The sequence below is a fragment of the Puma concolor genome, chromosome A2, assembly GCF_028749965.1.
Source record: "Puma concolor isolate L17-30 chromosome A2, mPumCon1.1.hap2, whole genome shotgun sequence".
In the NCBI taxonomy this organism is placed as follows: domain Eukaryota; kingdom Metazoa; phylum Chordata; class Mammalia; order Carnivora; family Felidae; genus Puma; species Puma concolor.
In genome coordinates, this window is record NC_141668.1 from 8,430,396 (window position 1) to 8,451,320 (window position 20,925).

Here is a 20,925-nt window from a genome sequence, read left to right on the forward strand (position 1 = left end):
GATGACAGAGAGAAAAAGCATAAGTATGTGTCTCAATAAGTTAGGAATAGATGCCAGAAGAATGAAAGTGGAATCTATAACTTTCAAATCAGTAGAGTAATACTCAGTTTGAACAATGGAAAGTAGATGGGGGTGGGTGGGCAGGCAAACAAATAAACAAAACATAGTAAATCAAAAACACAAGGTAAGATGGCAGAAATCTTCCCTTATGAAATAACAGTAGTTACAATAAGTGAATAGAGATTCTCAAATTAGATTTTTAAGAGATTCTGCATTATGATATCTGAGATACAATAAAAGGATACAAACACCTGTACAAAAGCACCAGGCAAATATTAACAGCAACCAGGAGGGCACTGCAGTAGTTTTAAGAGCAAAGATAAAACTGAGATGGAAAACATCATAGTGAATGAAGACGCCATAAATCAAAAAGATCACGAACTGACTCATTTAGCTAGCAAAACAGCCTCAAATTATACAGAGCTACCAGTGATAGACTATGGACAGAAATGGATAATTCGACCAATAAGGTTTGAAGTTTACACTCAGAAACTGATCAGACAAGTAATACTTGGTAAAGTAAGCATGCAGATCCCCTACAATGCAGTAATTCTCCTGGACATGCGCGCACACACGCACACACACACACACACGTGCACACACACACACACACACACACACATATACATGCATGCACAGAAGAAACCCTCGAACAACAGGGGGGCGTGCATAAATGTATTCACGGAATGGCTGCAGGTGCCAAGAGTTCGGGGAATTCAGGTATCCATCTTTAGGGGACAGAATAAATAAAGTGTGGATGTACACATAATGGAACACTGTACCACAGTATTCACAGAGCTATACAAATACATCTTAAAAACCTAAGGCTGCATGAAAAAGCAAGAAACAGATGAGATTTCTAGTACAATACCATTTATATAAATCACGACACGCAAAAGGCAATACTATCAAGTTTCCAAAACATACATATATTTTGAACAGGTATATAGAGCGTGGGGCTGGGAGGCCACACATAAAATACACTTGAGCGGGTGCCAGCGAGGGGGAGAGAACAGAGCTGGGAATTGGGAAGAAAGATGAAGTGTGACAAAGAGAAATTAAAATGAGCGAGGAACACCACCAGGATATGACGACAGGACCAGGAGGCGAGGGTGGGCCCCGTGTGTACCTGCTGGGCAGAACCCTGGACAGGAGGGTTGATGGGAAATGGGAGTGTAGAATAAGGCATCTATGGGGTAACTGTGCTCACAGCTCTCGCTCTCCCTCTCTTTCTCTCTCGTCTCTCTTTCTCCCTCTCTCTCACTCGGGCTAGTGAAGTGGGGTTGTTTCACCTCCTCAGGGAATTGCCAGAGGGGCGGTGGGGCTGTGAGTTCTCATCCGCTCCTCAACAGTTGCATCATGATACTAATTTCTTTGATTACAATCTTTTTCTGTGCAACAGCTGCCATTTACAGTCACGATGTCTAGTTGGATCCTCATAGAAAGAATAAAAAATGTATATGTGAAATTGTGAATCTGTTGAAAAAAATTCTCCATGCTGATTGCAAAGTTGGTGTCTTGGCATTAAAACGACTTTTTGGGGGGGCCTGGGTGGCTCAATCCGTGAAGCTTCCGACTCTTGGTTTCAGCTCAGGTCATGATCTCCCGGTTTGTGAGTTCGAGCCCCACGTCAGGCTCTGCACTAATAGCATGGAGTCTGCTTGGGATTCTCTCTCCCTCTCTCTGCTCTGTCTCTCTTTCTTTCAAACTAAATAAATAAAAACATTAAAAAAAATTCTTTAAAATGACTTCTCTGGATCAGACCGTGCCCATCAGTTGTCATGAGAAAATGGGGAGGAGGACCACAGAGCCCCTGAAGCACTTGTTTGCGACACATGAGCTATTTTATGCAGAAGGTGAACAGCAGGATCGCCTCCATTCGTTTGTCCCGAATCTCTCTAAACGCTTCCACGCGTGTGACCTCTGCCTTAGAAGAGTGGTCCAGCACCTGTGGAAACGGGCGGTTCACAGGCTACCTTGTTGGGTCTCAAAAGAGGATAAAAGCACATTGTCAATCTGATTATGTTGGGAGTGTAAGAAACCAAGATAAAAATAATGTGTATCCTAACTTACTTAATATGTTAAAACTCTAAGTAAAAGAGAGAGCCAGAATTGTTAAAGCTGGTAGGCTTTGCCCACTAAAGGCCCGAGGGTAGGAAAACATAGGGTGACTTACTTGTGGGTGGCTTCACCCGTGGTGGGGTGAAGGGGCAGGAGGCAGTTCTATGGAAGCAACCTCTGTATTTTATTTGCCCTTCTGCTTTGCAGATAGTTTACTGACTTCATCTAGTAATGTTTATACTACCATTTTACCTAGTAAATCATTTTATTTCATTATTTTCCCTCTGGCTGTGGTTTCCAGCCATACTGCTCCCTATCTATGTCTGGGGGAGAAGCAGGGGACCAGTTATAAGGGTCAGGTCTGAAGCTCTTTGCATTAGGGTCCTAGCTAGCGTCTCGGCTACTGCCAAACAGATAAGGCCTCACCTTGAAAGAGGGAGAATGAAAACTGTATTTAGGGACTAGACTGCATTGAGATGCTATCTTTCATAAAATTATGAGACTCTCAGTCTCCTCTTTTTTTTTTTTTTTTTTTTGGCTTCTGTTATGCTTGATTTCAGTCTGTGGTATCCAGTGAAAAAAGGGATTTCCAAAGATGGCCATATGACTATTAACTCAGAGAAGTAATAAACACGATACCATTCACTTATTCATTCTACTGTATATTCAGCCAGTACTCAACCATTGCGACATTATTCTAGATCTCTGTTGTCATGGAGCCTACTGTCTAGGGGAAGGACACAAAAAGAAATGAAAATATCACACTAAGGAGAATGTGACTGCTTACTTCTGATTGAGTGGTCAGAGAAGGCCTCTCTGAGAAGGTAACGGAAGCTGAGACATAAAGAACAAGAAGGGTCTGGCCTCGTCAGTGTCTGGGGAGGTATTCTGAAGCAGAGGAAACAGCCAGTACAAATGCTCTAGAGCAGAAATAAGCTTGATGTGTCTGTGGCACATACCAAAACTGTGGAGACCAGCCAGGAGACACCCTGCATCAGTTCAAGCAAGACACAACTGTGGCTTTGACTAGGGTAGGACTTGTGGTAATGGAGAGCAGTGGACGCACCCCGGGCACAGTCTACAGGTAGAGTCACAAGGGTCACTCCTGCCGGGCAGTGATGACAGAAGGAGAGGAATCAAGGACAGCTCCAAATTTTGGGCTTAAGCAAAGATGGGTAGGTGGTGACGTCATTTACTGTGACGGGAAGGTTGGTGGAAGAACAGGTTTGGGGTAGGCATCAAGAGCCTGTCAGGTTTTCTCTGAGATGCCCATTGGACATCCAAGCTGAGGTGCTAAGTAGACGGTTGAGTAAGTAAATGCAGAGTTTCTGAGAGAAGTGAAGCCTAGAGATTTCAATTTAGGAGTCATTGGTCCATAGATAGTATTGGATGCCACTGGACTGGATAAGATCACCTGGGGAAATGGATGGATGGAGAAGAGAGGAAGGTTCTGTGAAGCTTCCATACCTAGTGGTCATAGAGAGGAAGAGACTCACGGGAGAGACTAAGTCATGGCAAGCAAAAGTGGAAGGAAAAGTGGGTGAGTACACTGTCATACTTTCAAGGGAAGAAAGTTATTTCATGAAGGATGGTGGGTGGGCCGCTGCTGGTGAAACCGGGCCCTGCAGGGTGAATGGAGTTGAAAGTAGCAGGAAGTTTAAAGCTTGTTTTTCACAGAAATGTTTCCTCCTCATAAGCTATCGTGTCTTTTCAGTCCCCACGAACAAACCCACTAGGTGCCTCTGCAGCAGCGTGGACTCAGGGTCAGCTGATATGGTTCCAGCCTGGGAACAAGCAAAGCCCTGCTTTCTTTACCTGAGATGATGAACCCAAGACCCCATTCCAGTTATACTGGTTCTTAGGGCATGCCCGCAGCTCCTTCTCTTTGTCTTGAGATAACCTTCTGATGTTGTTCAAGTAGGCAATTAGGTTCTAACAGGATGCCTGGAGGCCAGCAACAGGGAAGACTTGGCCAGCTATGGGGAAAGTTAGAGGGCTGTCCTGGGGGCACCCCACAAGAAGCCAGATCAAACCACACAGGCCAAAGAGGGCAAGTGCCATGGTTAGAAACCCGTGACCAAATACGGAAAGAAGAGGCACAAAACTCTGCTTCCAAGAAATCCCTGCCCCAAGTAATATATATTCCACTCCCCACTTGCCACCTGTCCATAAAAGATAGAAACCCAACTCCCGTGGGACACAGCTCTCTCTCTTGTGCTCACGGGATCTCTCACATCTTGGGAGGTGACAGTCACTTGAATAAACTTTCCCACTTATGTTGCTCATCTGCTGTGTTGTGTGTCTGGCCTTGAATTATCTCTCCCGACATGACCAAGAACCTCTGGCGACCTCTCTGGGATGGGCTGGGTCAAGGCCCCAGGGCCTGGGGTTTCCCCAGTTCACCAGGCAACAGAGTCTGCGGCTGAATTTTGCTTTCTTCTGATGTTAAGTCTCCACCCCACGGTGAATACGGGATGTCTGCTATGCCCACATCACTCAGTGCACATGCCACATCTCTCCTAATGAATGGTCCTAAGTTTCTCTGCCCTTTTCATCAATATGTGTGTGACCTCAACTCCCAGGATTACAAAAATGTGTTCCCTCCCACTTTGGGGAGGTGGATCTGAGGCTTGTCCTTTTGTCTCCTCCTTTGGCTGCCTCTTGAACAAACTCCTTGCTGCCGACTTGATGTGTTGTTAGTGGTTGACTTTGCTTTGCATCGGGCAGATGGACTTGGGTTCGGTTACACTGGGAGATCATGGAAAGAAGACAAGAGTTATGGACGTTTTCTCGACCTCTGTGGGTTCTGGAGAGATCTGTGTTGACTTTGACAACCCTTGCAAAGGGTTTCCCAAAATAAGTAAAAAAGAAACAACAGCTTATTTTCATATCCCAGAGACTCTCAAGTAAGGCGGCTCATTCCCCACCAAGATTGCTTCTGCTTCTCATCTTTTTCCAAATGCTTTGTGTCTGTGTCTGCCCATGGTTCTCTGCCTGCCTTGGTCTTTGCCATTTTGACTTTGTAATGCACAGAATACTTGCCAGGGCCAACTCAGGCCAGGCCTGATCTCCTAGTCTTCTACTGTATACTCCATGACTGACAGCAGTGTTTCCTCATGGGGGCCCCGCTGCCATCTGGGGTGCACCAAGTCTTTTCTGGATGGATTCCCTTTTGCACCACAGGAAGTTCTGCCTGTAGCCTGCAGCCTGCAGCCTGTAGCTGGGGTTGGCACTCTGAAACCACCTGGTGGACCACACTATCACCCTATAAGAGAAACGTTGGTATAGACTGACCAAGATGGCGGCAGTGTTCCCCTCAAGGTTGACTCACCTTGAGACCTGTTTCTTCCATACCCTGGTCTCCTGACTTCCCTCTTCTTAAAACATTTACTTAAGAAAGCTCCTAATGGTGAATTCTTTCTCTTCCCCTTTGAGATGTAAATCTTTTCAAAAGTCTTTTTGCCAGTTTTACAACCTAGGAATGTCTTTCTAGTCTCTTTGAAATGTAAACGTCAAGGGAGCTACTGCCTATATCTCTTAGTTCCTGGGGAAGGGTGGCCCCTCACTCCAAGTTGTAAAACTACGTCCTGCCAGGAAGAGAGGAGAAAGTTTACTTTTCCTTTGGGTAAAGTTGTTAGCAAACACAGATGGCCTCGCATCTCTTCTATCCTACTCTTAAAAACTCGCCATTGTGTATTTTACCACAATTAAAACACAACACATGAAAAACAACCCTCTTCCACTGTTTCAGCAGAGTTGAGCCCAGACTGAGTTGTGGCCTTTCTCCCCTCTGCAGTATCCTTGAGTGAAATCTTCCTTGCCTGTTTAATGTCAGTGTGTAATTTTTGCTTTGACAAGATGAACCCTTGAGGGTTGGATCTCTGGAATCAGACTCTGAGGGATCAGACCCCAGCTCTGTCTCTTACCAGCTGCACGACGTTGGGCTGTTAACTAATCTTTAGCTTTAGTTTCTTCACTGTGAAAATAAAGCAGAAATTAGTAATAGCATTTACTTTATAAGAGGTAAATAAAGCACAGGGAGCACTTGGCCTTGAAGTGTCTGTTGCCCAGGACATGTTGGCCAGCGTTTATGTTGTTGTTAGTGACGCAGGCTTGCAGAAAACGGGAACAAGCAACATATTTTCTGGGTTTTAATTCCTGCTACCTGGATTGTCTATTTTTGATTCTAAACTTTTTGGATACCAAAAAGAGCCGTTCTATTCATACACAGATTTTGGTACACTTCATGGCCGGAATTCCATTTTTCTCCCTTTCAGACAACAAATGTTGATTTTTCTCTTTGCTCTCTCAATGGCACTGAATTTCAGATGGCAGGGGAATGATCCATTCAGGATTCTGGAATCCAGACAGGGTGAGGAGCAGCTGACCAAACAAGCTATATCATCAAGTTTGGGGAAGTTGGGCCGTTTTATGGGGCTACTGGCCCAGCGTGGCTCAGAGAATGGTCATAGCACTCCGTCCTCATTCGTCAGGAGGACAACTCAGCCATGAACTCAAGGGGCAGCTCAGGAGGAGTTTCCTGACAAGCTGCTGGAGGAAGAGCAGGTTTGCTCTGAGTCCTGAGGACAGCGCTTCTTCTGTCTCCAGCCAGCCTTCCTGCAGAACACAAAAGATCCTGAAGGAATGAACGTGGTTTCTCAGCTCCTTCTGGGCCACGTCTTACACAGAAGGGAAGGCCTTCTTTAGTCAGAGGGATTTCAGAAGACGTCAGAGTCGAATGACTTGAGCCTGGACACTCGTCATTAGTTAGGATTCTCAAAGAGCCACTGAGGAGCTTGAATCTTCCTAAGCCTTCCAAAGCAGCCTCCAGCTCTCCCGAACTCTGACCTCCTCCTTAAGCTACTGCTAAGCACAGTTACATGCGCTGGCCTGTGTCTGGCTTACGGCAATCAACCCCTACACCAGCCACCCTGCCTTGAATAGCCTGCCTGGCTCTCCCTTATGGCTCACATTCTCCAGCTCCCTAATGGGGTGTCGGGCTGGCCACCAGCTGCAGGCCGAGGTCCCAGCAGATACCCTGCCCCCTCACAGCCCCAACACTGCTTCAGCCACCAGGGCTCCCAACTCCCCACATGTCTCTGTGCCAAAGCACGCTCTGGCTCTGCCCAGCCCAGCACTGGTCATACCTAGATAATGACTTTGAGCGTGCCTGCTATTCTCTACCTCCTAAGAAAAATATGGCCCTTGGCTGCCATGGAGGATGTAGGTCTGAACACCTGGTCTGGTTGAGGCTATAGATCACCATGTGGTTTAAGTGTCTTTGCTGGGCCATCCCAGCAGCTCATCATATGCTCCTTGTTCCTGCTGGACCAACAACATGAGAAAGTTTCCTCCGCATTTCGGACAAATACCAGCAGATGCTTCTTTCTGCCCACATCACTCTTCATGTTTAAATTGGTTTGTTACTTTTTGACTAAAGCAGAATCAGAGCCTCGATAATAATTCTCAAAGTAATGAGAGTTAGTGCCTAAAGACCTGTGTTAATCCTCTTTCGATGACAGCTTTTAATTACATTTTAGATGTGGAGTGAGGGGCACTGTTCTATTTCTTCAGTTGCTTTGAGAAAGGAGACAGGAAGCTGACCTTCCCTTAGAGCCCACTCTGTGTGCAAATCCAAGAATGAATTCTGGTCTGTGTTAGCCTTAGGTTGAGGCAAGCCCTTCTGTTCTAGAATGGGGAAGGAGCTGTTGGGCAACTTGGCCACGTGTCTTGGCCGTGATGCTGATGCCCATGTGATGTTTACACATGGACGCTTTCTGTCTTCTTGGTCGACTGAGAACATTCCTGGGTCACTGTGTGCTGCTGTATGGTCACTGAGGCAGGTAAGCAGAGTAGCTGCAGCCTGACTTTGAATGTCAGGGGGCGTGTATGCATGGGAACCTTCCTTCAGGGCACGTGGGTTAAAGTGAACACACATCAGGTCAGTACTTTAGGAAAGAAGAAATGAGCCAGTTGGAAGCAGGTTCTGTAGGAGGGGGTGAGCGTTACACGGATACACGGAGATAGAAAGCTAAGGGAGTAAAGGTAAAAGCAAAGATACGAAATAACTCATATTTAATGAGTCTGACTTCATGCCAGGCACCCTCCAAAGAGTGCTTATTCTGGACTGTTTCAGTCCACCCTGAGACGTAGGGACTGTATCCCTCTTTATCATTTTAAAAATGTTTTTATTTATTTATTTTGAGAGAAAGAGAGAATGAGCAGGGGAGGGGAAGAGAGAGAAAGAGAGAAAGAGAATCCCAAACAGGCTTTACACCATCAGCACGGACCCCAATGTGGGGCTCGAACCGTGAGATCACGACCTGAGCCGAAAACTAAGATTTGGGCATTTAACTGATGGAGCCACCCAGGCACCCCTGTATCTCTTTTTAACACGGAAATACTGAGTAACCCGCCAGTGGTCCCTCAGCCTGTAAGTGTCAGAGGTGGGATTCAAAGCCCACGTTATCCACATGACACAGCGTGAAGGATAACCTCTTGGCAACTGAAGCTGCTTTAATCCATCTCTAAACACGTAATCACAAATGGTTGAAGCTGGAGGACATTCTGGAGACCAATGAATCCAACTCCTTTATTAGACAGGGAAAAAGACTCAAGAGGGAAAGTGGTGACACGCCGTCAGGACAGAGTTTCTAAATGAGAACTGAACCCAGGATAGCTCTCCGGGTTCCCGAATCCCTACTGAATAGGCTTGGGATAATGGGCTCCAGGATTTCACAGCTGTTGAATTGATGTTCTCTCTGGAAACTAGCTCCTCTCCACACCTCCCCTGGGGAGGACGTCTATTGCAGAACAGTAATTTTCATACTGGCGCAAAATAGCTTGTGTCTGGGAGATGCGCATCATGCCTGCCTCTGAGATGACAGGAAATTAGAAACGAGGATGCAGACCTCCTCGTTTCCGTCGAGGGAAAAGCAACTGCTGACTCATCATGGCGGCCCACTGTTCTGAAGCTTCTTTTCCAGGTCACCAGTGGTTTTAACATTACTAAAGTCAAAGCATGTTTTTCTAGCCTTGTTTTATGCATGGCACTGGATGTTATTTGTCAATAAGAAACCCAGAGAATGGCATGAGACTGTCTCTTCCCGTGACACCCCTCTCCTGGTTTTTCCTTGCTTGTTCCCTCCATTCCCCTTCAGCCTTCTTCCCCAGGTGCTGTGTTTCTGGCTGTCTCTTAAACTGTTCTGTCGAATTCTGACCTCAGCCCTCTACTGTTCTCGCCTTATAAGCTGTTCTTTCAAGAAATCAAAATTCCTTCCAAGACCATAATAAATGTTCCCCTCTATCTCTTTCCATTTACAACTTTATTTTGTCTCCAAACTTTTCAGAGACAACTATAATCCATGGAAAGAAAGGAATAAAAAGGAAAGTTGGGACAAGGTCAGAAAAAGAAGAAACTCAGTCAGTGAAGGCCACCCATTATGAAGAAAACCAGGTAGAATTTAACCAGTATGCTTGGGATGGACAGGATTGAGGACAACAAAACTTGTCCCAGGTAATCTGGGCAAGATGTATGGATAAAGTGGACTTTGCTCATAATATTCAGCAGGAATCAGTGGACCTGGTATTTAATTAATAAAAAATAATTTTAAAGTAATGTGCAATTTTGAGAACTATAACATGAGGGCAGGATTTGTAAGGGGTTAGCTTTTAATTGGGGTCAAGGAGTATTTTATTTTGAAATCTATGACTCTTTCATGGCCCCTGACGACATGGCTTGTTAACAAATCAGTCTTACTTTCAGAGCTAACGGACTAAGTTAACAGGTCTGTAGTCCGCCCACCTTGTACCAAAGGAGGTGACATCTACTTTTACCTTTCCTTTTGTGACTTTCCAATGTTCTTAAAGCATTTCAGCACAATTATGAAAGACACTGTGGGGCTCCGGCCCTTGTTAAAATTAGCTGACCCTCAGTGAGGCCCTAGCATAGGGTGACAGGTGGTAGGCCTATGGACAGCAACCAGGTCACGTCTGGTTTTGCTTGGTCTGGGATTGCCACAGTTGACTGACTTGATCAATTAACCCCAAGAAACTCGGGGGGTGGGGTCTAAGGTGGCACATAGCCAGGAAGTCCTTCAAATTTGCTCTCTTGTCATTCAACAGAGGAAAAACAGCTAATTTCTTAAAACGTTAGTGTTCTGGAAAAGAAAACTTAATATTTAGTTGTGGAAACAGGTATTGATCTGAAAGAACATGAGCTTCAGCTGCAATATGTCAAAGCAAAGACTACACTATGAGGTTAGATCGACTTCTTGCAAAGGATGCTCAACTTTTGCTCTGTTTAAATTCCTGAGTGTTGATCTCTTTCTCATGTAAAGATATTTTGTATGGGGAAATTCCCATCTGTCTCTGCCTAGAACCTCAAGGATGCGCAGAGAAAGGAATGGATTTCTACTTATCATTTCAAGCAAACCTAAACTTAGGAAGCTCATTTCCTTCTCTTTCTCCCTCCCTCCATCCTTCCTCCCTCATAGTTACAAGCGTCCTAAATTATCAAAGAATTTTCGACAGTCCTAAAGCTGTAGACCTAACATTTCACAGATCAGAGACCTCAGAGATACCCCTCTGATTTTGTAGATGTGGACCTTGAATGCTGGAGAGTGGAGACTGAGCCAGATTTAGGTCTCCTGATTCATCTTCCTGTTTCATTCTGTCTTGCTAGAGACTACAAGAAGCCTAGACTCCCCGATTCATCTTCCTGTTCCATTCTGTCTTGATAGAGTCTACAAGAAGACTAGACTCTTACTTTTGGGAAGATTTCTATCAAAGCATCCCAGAGACAGCTTTATTTTTTCCATTGTGAAGGTAATTAAAACCAACAGGGGGAAGTCATGAAGGCCTTCCTATTACTCACCAACAAACAGCTGGCTGTAGAGCTCCAGGCGGGTGTGACCTTCGGTGGGCGCCTTGCGGACCTGCTGTGGCAGCCGATCCACCTGTAAGCTGGCTTGCTTCACATTCCTCTCCGCGGTGACCCGGTGCCACTGGTCATCATTGAGCGGGGAGGGCGATCTCACCACAATCTCCACTGGCCCGTTACCGACATCAAATGAAAAGGACACTTCTGTGGCAGCTAAAGGAGCAGAAAGCATGAAAGGCACATGAGTATTTTCCTTCCAGATACCAGATAGCAGTGATTTCTAGAGGAAAAACAAAGCCCGTCATCACTTGCTACAAAACTCGTGGCAAAATCGTTTGAGGAAGGAGAGAGAAAACATCAATCCACTATCAATGAACCATATTTCCTCCAAGGGGAGGGAAATATACTTGGATTGGGCACCAGGAATACATTTATTTTCTTACTCCATCTTTAAAAGCTTGTCAAGAAGTTACCGTCGGCGACTCTTTCCAGATAAGCAAACCCAGACCTGGAGAAGATCAAGCATGAGCTGAGTGTCTTATGTTTAGGGAGTAGTGGAGCCAGGACCTAGACCCGGGCTTGTCAGGTTTCAGAGCCCCCGATCTGTGGATTACTAAACACAATGCAACTCTTCAGTAGCTCCCAAGGCAGGGACTCCCTCCTGGAGAGCTTTATGAAACACCGATGTCCAGCCCCATCCCCAGGGATTCTGGCTCAGTTGGTGACATAGGCACTGGTATTTTTAAAAGTATGTTGGAAAATATTAATATATAGCTAGAGTTGAGAGCTACTGTTTTGGGAGAGCTTACACAACTGTATTTCATTAATGTAGTCATCACAATTCCTGTCGAAAACTAGGGAGGCAGGAGTCTTGAGGCAATAAAGGTGACTGGCGTCCTTTTTGGGTCACTGTGGCTGTCCAAAAGGTAGCTCAAGATTCTTGCAGAACAACTCCTTTCCTGAACCATTTGCCATACGCCTAGTCAGTTCCCATCTGGAATGCTGGATCCTTCTCATAACGTACCCTCCAGCACTGACCACAAGTCATTTCTTTTTCATAGATCTGCTCAAGGTCCATAACAAATCACCTTTCAGTAAGAGACAAATGGATCAGGGTGGTTTGCTTTGGCAACTTCGGTTGTACGTAGTTTCTTACTTCACAGTTTAGGTTTTAATTTCCTCAGTGACCACCTAACGCTTCATAAAACATGCTTTTCAAATGTATATTTTTTTTCTTGCGATTGGCAGGAAGGGAAGCTTAATGGAAAGGCCAAGGCAGCACACAGGTCCCCAGCTCCTTTGGCTTGGTGAGTTCTTTTCCACATCAAAGACATGGCATTTCCCAACTTTGCTTATAAAGAGACTCAGCTCCTTTATCACTACGGCTTCTGCCTAATCTCTAAGCAGTTTAATTAAATATCTGTCATTTTTTCCCGGGCTAATGGAAAATTCAGCTTCTTTGGACTGGTACCATTTTGAGATGGTGTCACAAGCAATCAAACTTCTAATTTAAAAACCATAGTGGTCCAGATTCTCTCAGGACCTCGACTGTTCCCTGCCTCTGGGTCAGGCCCCTCTGAAAGCAGCATTAACTTTATTAAGCCACAGGGATATTAGATGCAGAGCTCAATTTAATCAACCTAATTGTACCAAGGAATTTTGATCCTTTATGTTATTAGCAGGAGGACTTTAATTTTAACACCTGTGGTGAATCTACACGTACCCTGGTAAAGTATCTCCTCTATATAAAGAGCTCATGCCTCCAGGGGTCACTGTGATTTGGTGGAAGCCAGTGACCTTCATGAAGGTATCTATGGAAATACCAACGCACATTGACAATCACATGACTCATGGACTGAATGATCTTTCCCTGTATTTCTGGCATAGTCGGGGGCGGGTGGGGAAGTAGCCTCAGTTCTAAGATTGAATCTGTTCTGTTCTTGTAGTGCTATGGCTTAGCAGATGCATTTTTATTTTTTTAATTAAAAATTTTTTAATGTTTATTTGTTTTTGAGAGAGAGGGAGACAGAGTGTGAGAAAGGGTGGGGCAGAGAGAGAGGGAGACACAGAATCCGAAGCAGGCTCCAGGCTCTGAGCTGTCAGCGAGCCTGACGTGGGGCTCAGACCCACAAACCGTGAGATCATGACCTGACCCAAAGTCGGATACTCAACCGACTGAGCCACCCAGGTGCCCCTAGCAGGTGCATTTTTAAATGCAAGTTGTCAGAGAAGCAAGAATGCAAGGGTTCCTGAGCTAAGTAGGAAAGATGGTTTCATTTTAAAGGCATCAACCGCCATCAGGGAAATAGAATTTAGGGATAAATTGAGTTTAACCCTAAGGTTTGACTTGAAGGGTAAATGCTGCTCTAATTGCCTCTCCTCCTCTCCTCCTGCTACGATGAATTCTTGTCCAGGTCTTTAAATTGTCACGATTTGGAGAAACCTTGAATATCAACAGCAAACTAGGAAATGTCTCTACTTTTTTCTCTACTTGTCACACTAGATCCCCTGTTTCTGCCTCCGCTGGATCATGGTCTTCTTTTTTTTTTTTTAATTAAAGATTTTTTTTTTACTATTTATTTTTGAGAGAGAGAGAGAGAGAGAGATAAAGATAGAGAGAGAGAGAGAGAGAGAGTGAGCAGGGGAGAGGCAGAGAGAGGGAAACATGGAATCTGAAGCAGGCTGCATGCTATCAGCATGGAGCCTGACGAGGGTCTTGAACTCACAAACTGAGATCATGATCTGAGCCGAAGTCAGACGCTTAACTGACTGAGCCACCCAGGCATCCCTGGGCCACGGTCTTCTTAACATCAGTGCTTCATTCTAGCAAAGAAGAAGGTCTCCAGGCTCCTGCTGCAAAGCTCAGTCCTCTCACCAGTTGCGTGTACTAAGAGGTGCTCAATGTCAACGGCCTCTAGGAGCAGATTCCTCCTTAAGGAGCCTCTACTCAGGCTCTGATGTAGAAATATTCACAATTTGAGTACAGCCCACATCCCTTCTCTTGCTTCCTAAGGGAGGGGCTGTGGGCCCAGTGTGAGAGCAAAGGATCGGGCTCCTTTTCCTCAGTCATTCAATGTCAGCTCCCCTGACTTGGCTAAGGGACGCCTTTGCGAATCTATCTCCTAGTCAAACAGCAAGTGTGTTTTAAAAGCTTCTAAAGTTCAGTTTGTGGCTGATTGCTCTTGCTCTTCTGGGTGAGAGGAGCTGACATTTTAAAAGAGATAATTACAGAGAGAGTCAGGGAGCGAATAAAAGGGAGGCGGCATAAAAGACACCAGAGCCAATGACACTGTCCTTATTTAATGTGGGTCTCCACTGGAGACCGCAGTGTTGCCCTGTTTCTGCCGGCAAAAAAAAGAAATTTCTTACACGCCGGAAGTACTCTTACTTCCAGAAATAAGTATCTGAGAGTGGGATGTATCCAGTGTAGCTCACTGGAAAGATGACTGTAGCAAAAACTGATGGTTGTCTTTCTATCAGTGGCAAGAACTGGAAAGTGTCAGAGATTTCACCCAATTCATAAACTAACAGCTTAGTCTCCCATAGTTTCCTGTGTGCTGGCAGCAGACAGAAGACTCCCGGGTCAGAGACAAAAGATGTTATTACTCACAGCACAGCAGGCAGTATGCACTTCAGCCCCCCTCCCCCCCATTCTCTCTTGTCCCCCAAGTTTCATGGGGGCATGTGGAGCAGCCCACAGGGATGCTGTACATGCAGAGCTCATGTCATAGCCGAGGAACCTGAACTTAAGAAACCCCATTGTTTTAAAGGGACTGTAGCAAGCTAGCTCTTTTTTTTTTTTTTTTTTTTTTTTTTTGCCCTGAGGAGAGACATTAGCTTATCCTAGTCAGGAAACTTCTGCCTTCTGAGACCATTTGCCAGCCACACATCCTTAGAAAGGTACCAACAAAGCCATTAATGGGGAGACCCATGGAGAAGGTTCCTCCAATAAACAGCCACAACCCCCTTTTCTAATTTTGTCCCGGAATCTCTCTACTCGCATAGAATCTTAAGCTTCAGCTATGGATGCCCCTCCCCTAGACCCAGAATGTGTATCTGGATTTGTCTAAGTTACATATGGCAATTTCACCCTCCTTGCCAGGAACCTGCTTAGGATGGGACATATCATTCCCTCCTGGCTAATAAGATATGAAGAGATTCTTTAAGGCTCTTTTGGGCCACATTTCCTGGCTCATCAGAGACAGACAACCATTTTATGCCCCTTGATCCTGGGTGGAGGTTGTGGTTCCTAATGTTGCTGGAACCATCTTGTAAATCAGAAATGCTGAGGAGAACAGGGAGGACAGTGGGACAAACCAGGGTCTTTGGTGATGTTGGTCAGCCCCTAAATTATTCCCAGAGTCGCTCAACACTTTTCACACGAGACATCCACTATTGTTTAAGCCATTTTGATTCCAGCTGAAAGCTTGTTAACTGTTACAGGGAATGGTTTGGAGTCAATAGATGCAACTTCTTGTCATAGCTTTACCTTTTTCACCTTGTGGGCCTCAGTTTCCTGGTGTCTGAAATGAGGATCACATCTATAGCTTTCCCAGAGTTTCTGTGTCCAAAATGTGTTTGAAAACACTGAACTCATCTCTAAGGTCCCTTCAAATGGCAATGTGCTATGATCTAATTTTCAAGGGATTCAAAGAGAACTAATGAAGGGAAATATAGCTAGTCTTAATGCTAATTTTAGATCTTGAATCCTTACAGGGAGAAAAGAGATTGCATGAAAAGAGAAAGGCACAAGGTGGCATGATGGTGTATCGGAAATTACCTTTGAATCAATCTGGTTCCTGACTTCATTTGAGTGACTTAAAACCATAAATGGGACAGAACCATGCACAGCTCTTGGTCCAGCTTCTCACGGTCCAGCAGGTGGCATTCTTTACTCTCCTTGTAATTCAACACATGTTTTCTTAAACAAATCACCTCCAGGCTTACTGTACTGAGTCACAAATTTAACAACAGACCAGAATAGTGGACTTTTTGACTCTCAGCTCTCCAAGCAGGTGAAGTGACATTGAGACATTAGGTCATTCAATATGGAACAGGTAAAGAGAAAAGACAGGGACAGGTATGCACAGTGAGTTTGCTGGGAAGACCCATGAATGCTGTTACAGTTTTGATGATGATTTGTTTCTTCCATCTTAAAATGAAGTTTAGGGACTGAGGATTATTCCGCACAAAATCTCATTTGACCCGTATAACAAAACTGATAATAGGTAGAGCAGATATTTTAGCCTCATTCTACAGTGGAGAATGTTTGGATATATTTTCTTCTTCTTCTTTTAAATGTTTATTTATTTAGAAAGAGAGAAAGTGTGCGAGTGCACAGGGGGAGGGGAGAGGCAGAGAGAGGTAGAGAGAGAATCTCAAGCAGGCTTTGTGCTGTAAGTGCAGAGACCAACGTGGGGCTCAATCTCACGAACCTCAAGATCATGACCTGAGTTAATCGAATGAGCCACCCAAATGCCCAAATCTTCTTCTTCTTCTCATTCTCCTCTTCCTCCCCCTTCTTTCTCTTCCTCTTCCTCTCCTTTTTCTCTTTCCTCTTCTTCTCCTCCTCTTTCTTCTTCTTCTTCTTCTTCTTCTTCTTCTTCTTCTTCTTCTTCTTCCTTTTTATGAAGGCAGGGCTAAGTATACATCAGGAAACCAAAGAATTTACATAACATGAAGAGGGTCATGAGTTGAGGCAGGAACACTGAACATAGAGTCACTGTAATAATCAGAGAGATGAGGGAAAGAAGGAAGAAGTAAAGAGAATATCTGTGTTCTTATGTAAGGCCAAGTGCTCCATCTTACCCTGGAGGCTGCCCACTCCTTCTTACCTACTCAAGGACACCAGTCCAGCACGTCTCCCCTCTCTTCCATGGCACCAATAATTTGTTCTTTGCTGGATCACTCCACATGAACATGTTGACATGTCTCTACTCTCAGCAGCCACCACCACTACAGAATCTTTCTCTTGACCTTATTTCTTATTTCTTTGCTCTCTTTAGTTGCCACATTCCTTGAAAGAGCTTCCTGTAGTCTCTGTATCTGCTTCTTCTCCTCTTAGCCCTTCTTTAACCCCATCACATGAGGCTTTCTCCTCCACTACATCTGTTTCTGCCCCAGGGCCTTAGCATTTATTGTGCCCTTTACCCAAATAACTTTGTGGCTTCTCTTTTGCACTTATGCTCACATGTTATCATATTAGAAATTCCTTCCCTAAACCTTTTATGCTAAATAGCGAACCCCTACTCTCAGCTGCCTTTTTTCCTTTATCCTGATTTTTTTTCCACGTATGTAGCACGTATTGTATCACCATCTGGCACAAAATATATGTGCTCCTGGCCTCACTGAAGCAGAGACATTTTCTGTTTTGTTCATTGTTGTTATATATATCCTCAGCACCTAGAACAATGCCTGCCACAGAGAAGGCACAAGTTGTGAATAAATGAATGAATGAATAGAAACACTCCTACCAAGGAGGCCAAATGATTATAATATATATACGCTGAATCAAAGAAATCCAGGCAAACCATAATTTAGGAGACAGGCATATACAAGGAATGTCATCTTCTGTTCCACAAGCCTCTTTCCTAAGAGCATAAAGTAAGAATGTATGTTTTCTCAGACTGGGGACAAGATACATTAGTTACACCAGTTATTTATAAATAGAAGAACAGTTGAGGATCAAAGGCTTATCCAGGATAAACCCAGCAGTGCAGTCAGAAGCATATTCTGAGGCTTCTGTCACAGAGATTCTCATTCGAAAGTTGTGATAGGGCCGTGGAGTCTGCATTTTGTTAACTCCAGGGTTCCTGATGCAACTGGTCCTGGAATCCTACTTTGCAAACCACTAGGATCCCCAAGTTCCATTCTGGTAGTGAGGTCCTAAGAATTGGAGTTTATCTCCTTGCCCGCAAAGGAAATATGTTCAAAACTGTAGAGTGAAGAGTTTCAGTTTGCTTAAAGAGAGAAGTCCAGGCATTGCCCTTGGACCTGGGAGGGCAACATCTAAACCCCTGGAATGTTGTGTCTTTGTTTGCCTGAGAGTCTGACAATGTGATCTAGGGTGGGAGCTGAGCACGCCAGATAGACCAACGATGTGGGGGAGGGTTGAGGCTTGGGTCACACAGTTCAAGCCTTGGGAGGGCTGGAAACGGAGGTGGGGTCATGTGGGCGGCCAACTGCTCCTACCTACCGGAGCCGGACTAAAGATCCTGAACACCGAGGCTCGTTTGGACAACTCCCTGAACACGCTGTGGGCGTCAGAGGTGTGTGTGAGGCTGCACAGGCTATGGATGGGCCTTCTAAGTTTGTGGTTGGGCTCCCTGCAAAACCCAAACAACCACTTGAGTTTGCAGGTATGTGACTGAACCCAATAATGTGAAGGCCGGAGGACTTTTGAGAATGGATTCGCCTTCACCTCCTAGAAAGGGAACTGAGTCTGTGAGATGCTAACACGCAGTCAACACTAAGCATAGAGAGCTGGTTTTTCTAACTATACTATACTGCCTTTCATATTGTACAGGAAATAAAAAAAATTTTTTTTTGATGTTTATTATTTTGAGAGAGAGGAAGAGCAAGCATGCACATGTGTGGGGGGGGGGGGGTAGGGAGGGGCAGAGAGAGACAGAGAACCCCAAGCAGGCTCTATGCTGGCAGCTCAGAGCCCAACATGGGGCTCAATCTCATGAACCGTGAGCCGAAATCAAGAGTCGGATGCTTAATTGGCTGAGCCACCCAGGCACTCCCCGCCCCCAATTTTTTATAATATAGTCTATTTTTTCTTTATAATAGTCTTAGCTTGTGAATATAGAAATTTTTAGAGCCAAATATGCATATTCACACCCCAAAATTCACTGTTAAACACATCTGCAAATGAACACTGGGAAGGAAAATTTATTTGAAGCCTTTTGGAAATTCTTCAAGGAAATGCCTGGAGCTTAGGAATCAATGTTATGAACTCTTTTTAAAACCTCTGGTTATCTTGATAACCTCTCGAGTATGAGAAATATTTCTCCTTATGTATTTTGGCCTCTAAGCCTTTTATGATGGTTAAAAAATAACTTCACAAACAAAGATATCCACAGAGAAAAGGGAGTTACCACTGGCCGTGCAAAAACAGAGAGCTGTCTTTAAAATGCAAAGCCTTTCTAATTTTAGTTTTCTCCACACATTCAACCTCCTTCTGAGAATAGCTTCTTGAATATTAATGGACCTGTACAGTTTAAAAAGGAAAAAGCCAAAAATCTTTCCAAAATGACATGAGGTGCCAAGCAGGACCTGTCCTTAGTAAGGGACATGTAGACAGGTTTTAAATACCTTCATGTTTGGAAACAGTGGAGACTTCTGTGCTGGACAGAGAGCACTCGATTTGGAAGAATGAAGTCCCAGAGGGTGACTGTGCGGACAGAGTGTTTGTGATAAAAGGAAATGTAGAAACTGCTCTTGAGGAACATGGAATTGGATGCCTAAGGAGTCTCCAGAGATGGAGAGGAATGTGGATTTGAAGTGAGGACGGGAGCACGAAGGAGCTTTGCTCTTGACCACAGGCTCTGCTTACGTGGACACTGAAAATGAGGAAAAGCCAAAGACGTGATGCCAGGGGGAAAGGCCGAGGCCGTGGAAGACGCCTGCTGGGGAGGTGTGGGAATGTACCTGTCGGAAGTGGACAGGCAAGGAGACCGCTGTTTTCTGGTTGCCACAGACTGAGTTCCAGCCCAGACTGGGAGTCTTGTCACGGGCACTATTTCTCTGTCTCTGTTTTGCAGCCAATTGTTTTCAATCCAGAAACAATTGCCGCGTGGGCATTTCAATGCCACGGGGACTTCGGACACTCTCTCTCTAGTTAAAAGAAAAAAAAAAAAAGGTGCCACAGGAAGATATTACATTCTACGTGCTCCGGATACAGAACATAAAAAGAGATTTATTCTGTTTTCCGTGACAACACCAGATGCGTGTCAATTGCGTCGCATTTGCGGCATTGGGCAAAGAGTGGAGAAAAGGGAAACCATGGTCAGCAGAGACTTTAAATGGGGATGCAGAAAGATAGGAAAGAATAGGAGGACTCTTTCCATACCGCGAGCTTTCTTAAAGGGTGAAGAACTTCCATAAAAGTTTCTTGTTTCGGAATCGCTGCAAGAGACTGGTTTCACAGACTCTCAATAAGGAGGGCAAGGAGAACGTACGGAACAGCTTAGGAAACAGGTCCCCCGCCACGGGGACTGTTCTGCTGTCAGTAGATCAGAAGGTGAGAAAATCTATCTTTTAAAAGTTAAGCTAGGGGCGCCTGGGTGGCTCAGTCAGTTCAGCGTCTGACTTCGGCTCAGGTCATGATCTCACGGTTCGTGAGTTCAGACCCTGCGTCGGGCTCTGTGCTGACAGCTCGGAACCTGGAGCCCGCTTCGGATTCTGTGTCTCTCTCTCTGCCTCTCCCTCGCCCCTGCTCACACTCTGTCTGTCTCAAAAATAAAAACCATTAAAAAAATTTTTTTTAAAGTCCAACAATAAAGGATCATTGATTAAATGAAGCACTTGGCAACTGAGATACTGTGCTTCCCAATCTTTTTATAACCCATGCTCCCATTTGTTGACAGAATAATCTAATTATCATCTCCAGGCACTGAAGTCCCCAGATACGGGAGGCTGATGGGGAATAAAATGAATCCCTGAAGGTCTCAGATAAACGCCCTACTCCAACAAGAATTGTTTTGGTGCATTATATTCTGTAGGTTGTAAAACAAAAATAATAGCTCTTTGGTTTTGTTTTGTTAATATAAAATAATGGTTTTCCAAACACACATGCTGTCTTAGAGAGTCTGATATAGTCTCTGTTCACAGTTGAAAAAAAAAATCACTGTTGTGGAGTTAAAAAAAAACCAACAAAGCTGACATGTAATGTGCTTCTGAAATCTCATTACATGAAA

The 20,925-nt window shown here is 44.7% G+C and overlaps 1 protein-coding gene across 1 annotated transcript in view; it reads right to left on the bottom strand.

Moving 5' to 3' along the window:
• Nucleotides 1–20,925, bottom strand: part of CNTNAP2 (contactin associated protein 2) — a 1,981,254-nt gene that overhangs the window by 219,375 nt on the left and 1,740,954 nt on the right. The window contains exon 17 of the mRNA XM_086687667.1: nucleotides 10,997–11,215. Coding sequence (XP_086543793.1) covers nucleotides 10,997–11,215 — 219 coding nt within the window. The remainder of the gene's footprint in view (nucleotides 1–10,996; nucleotides 11,216–20,925) is intronic.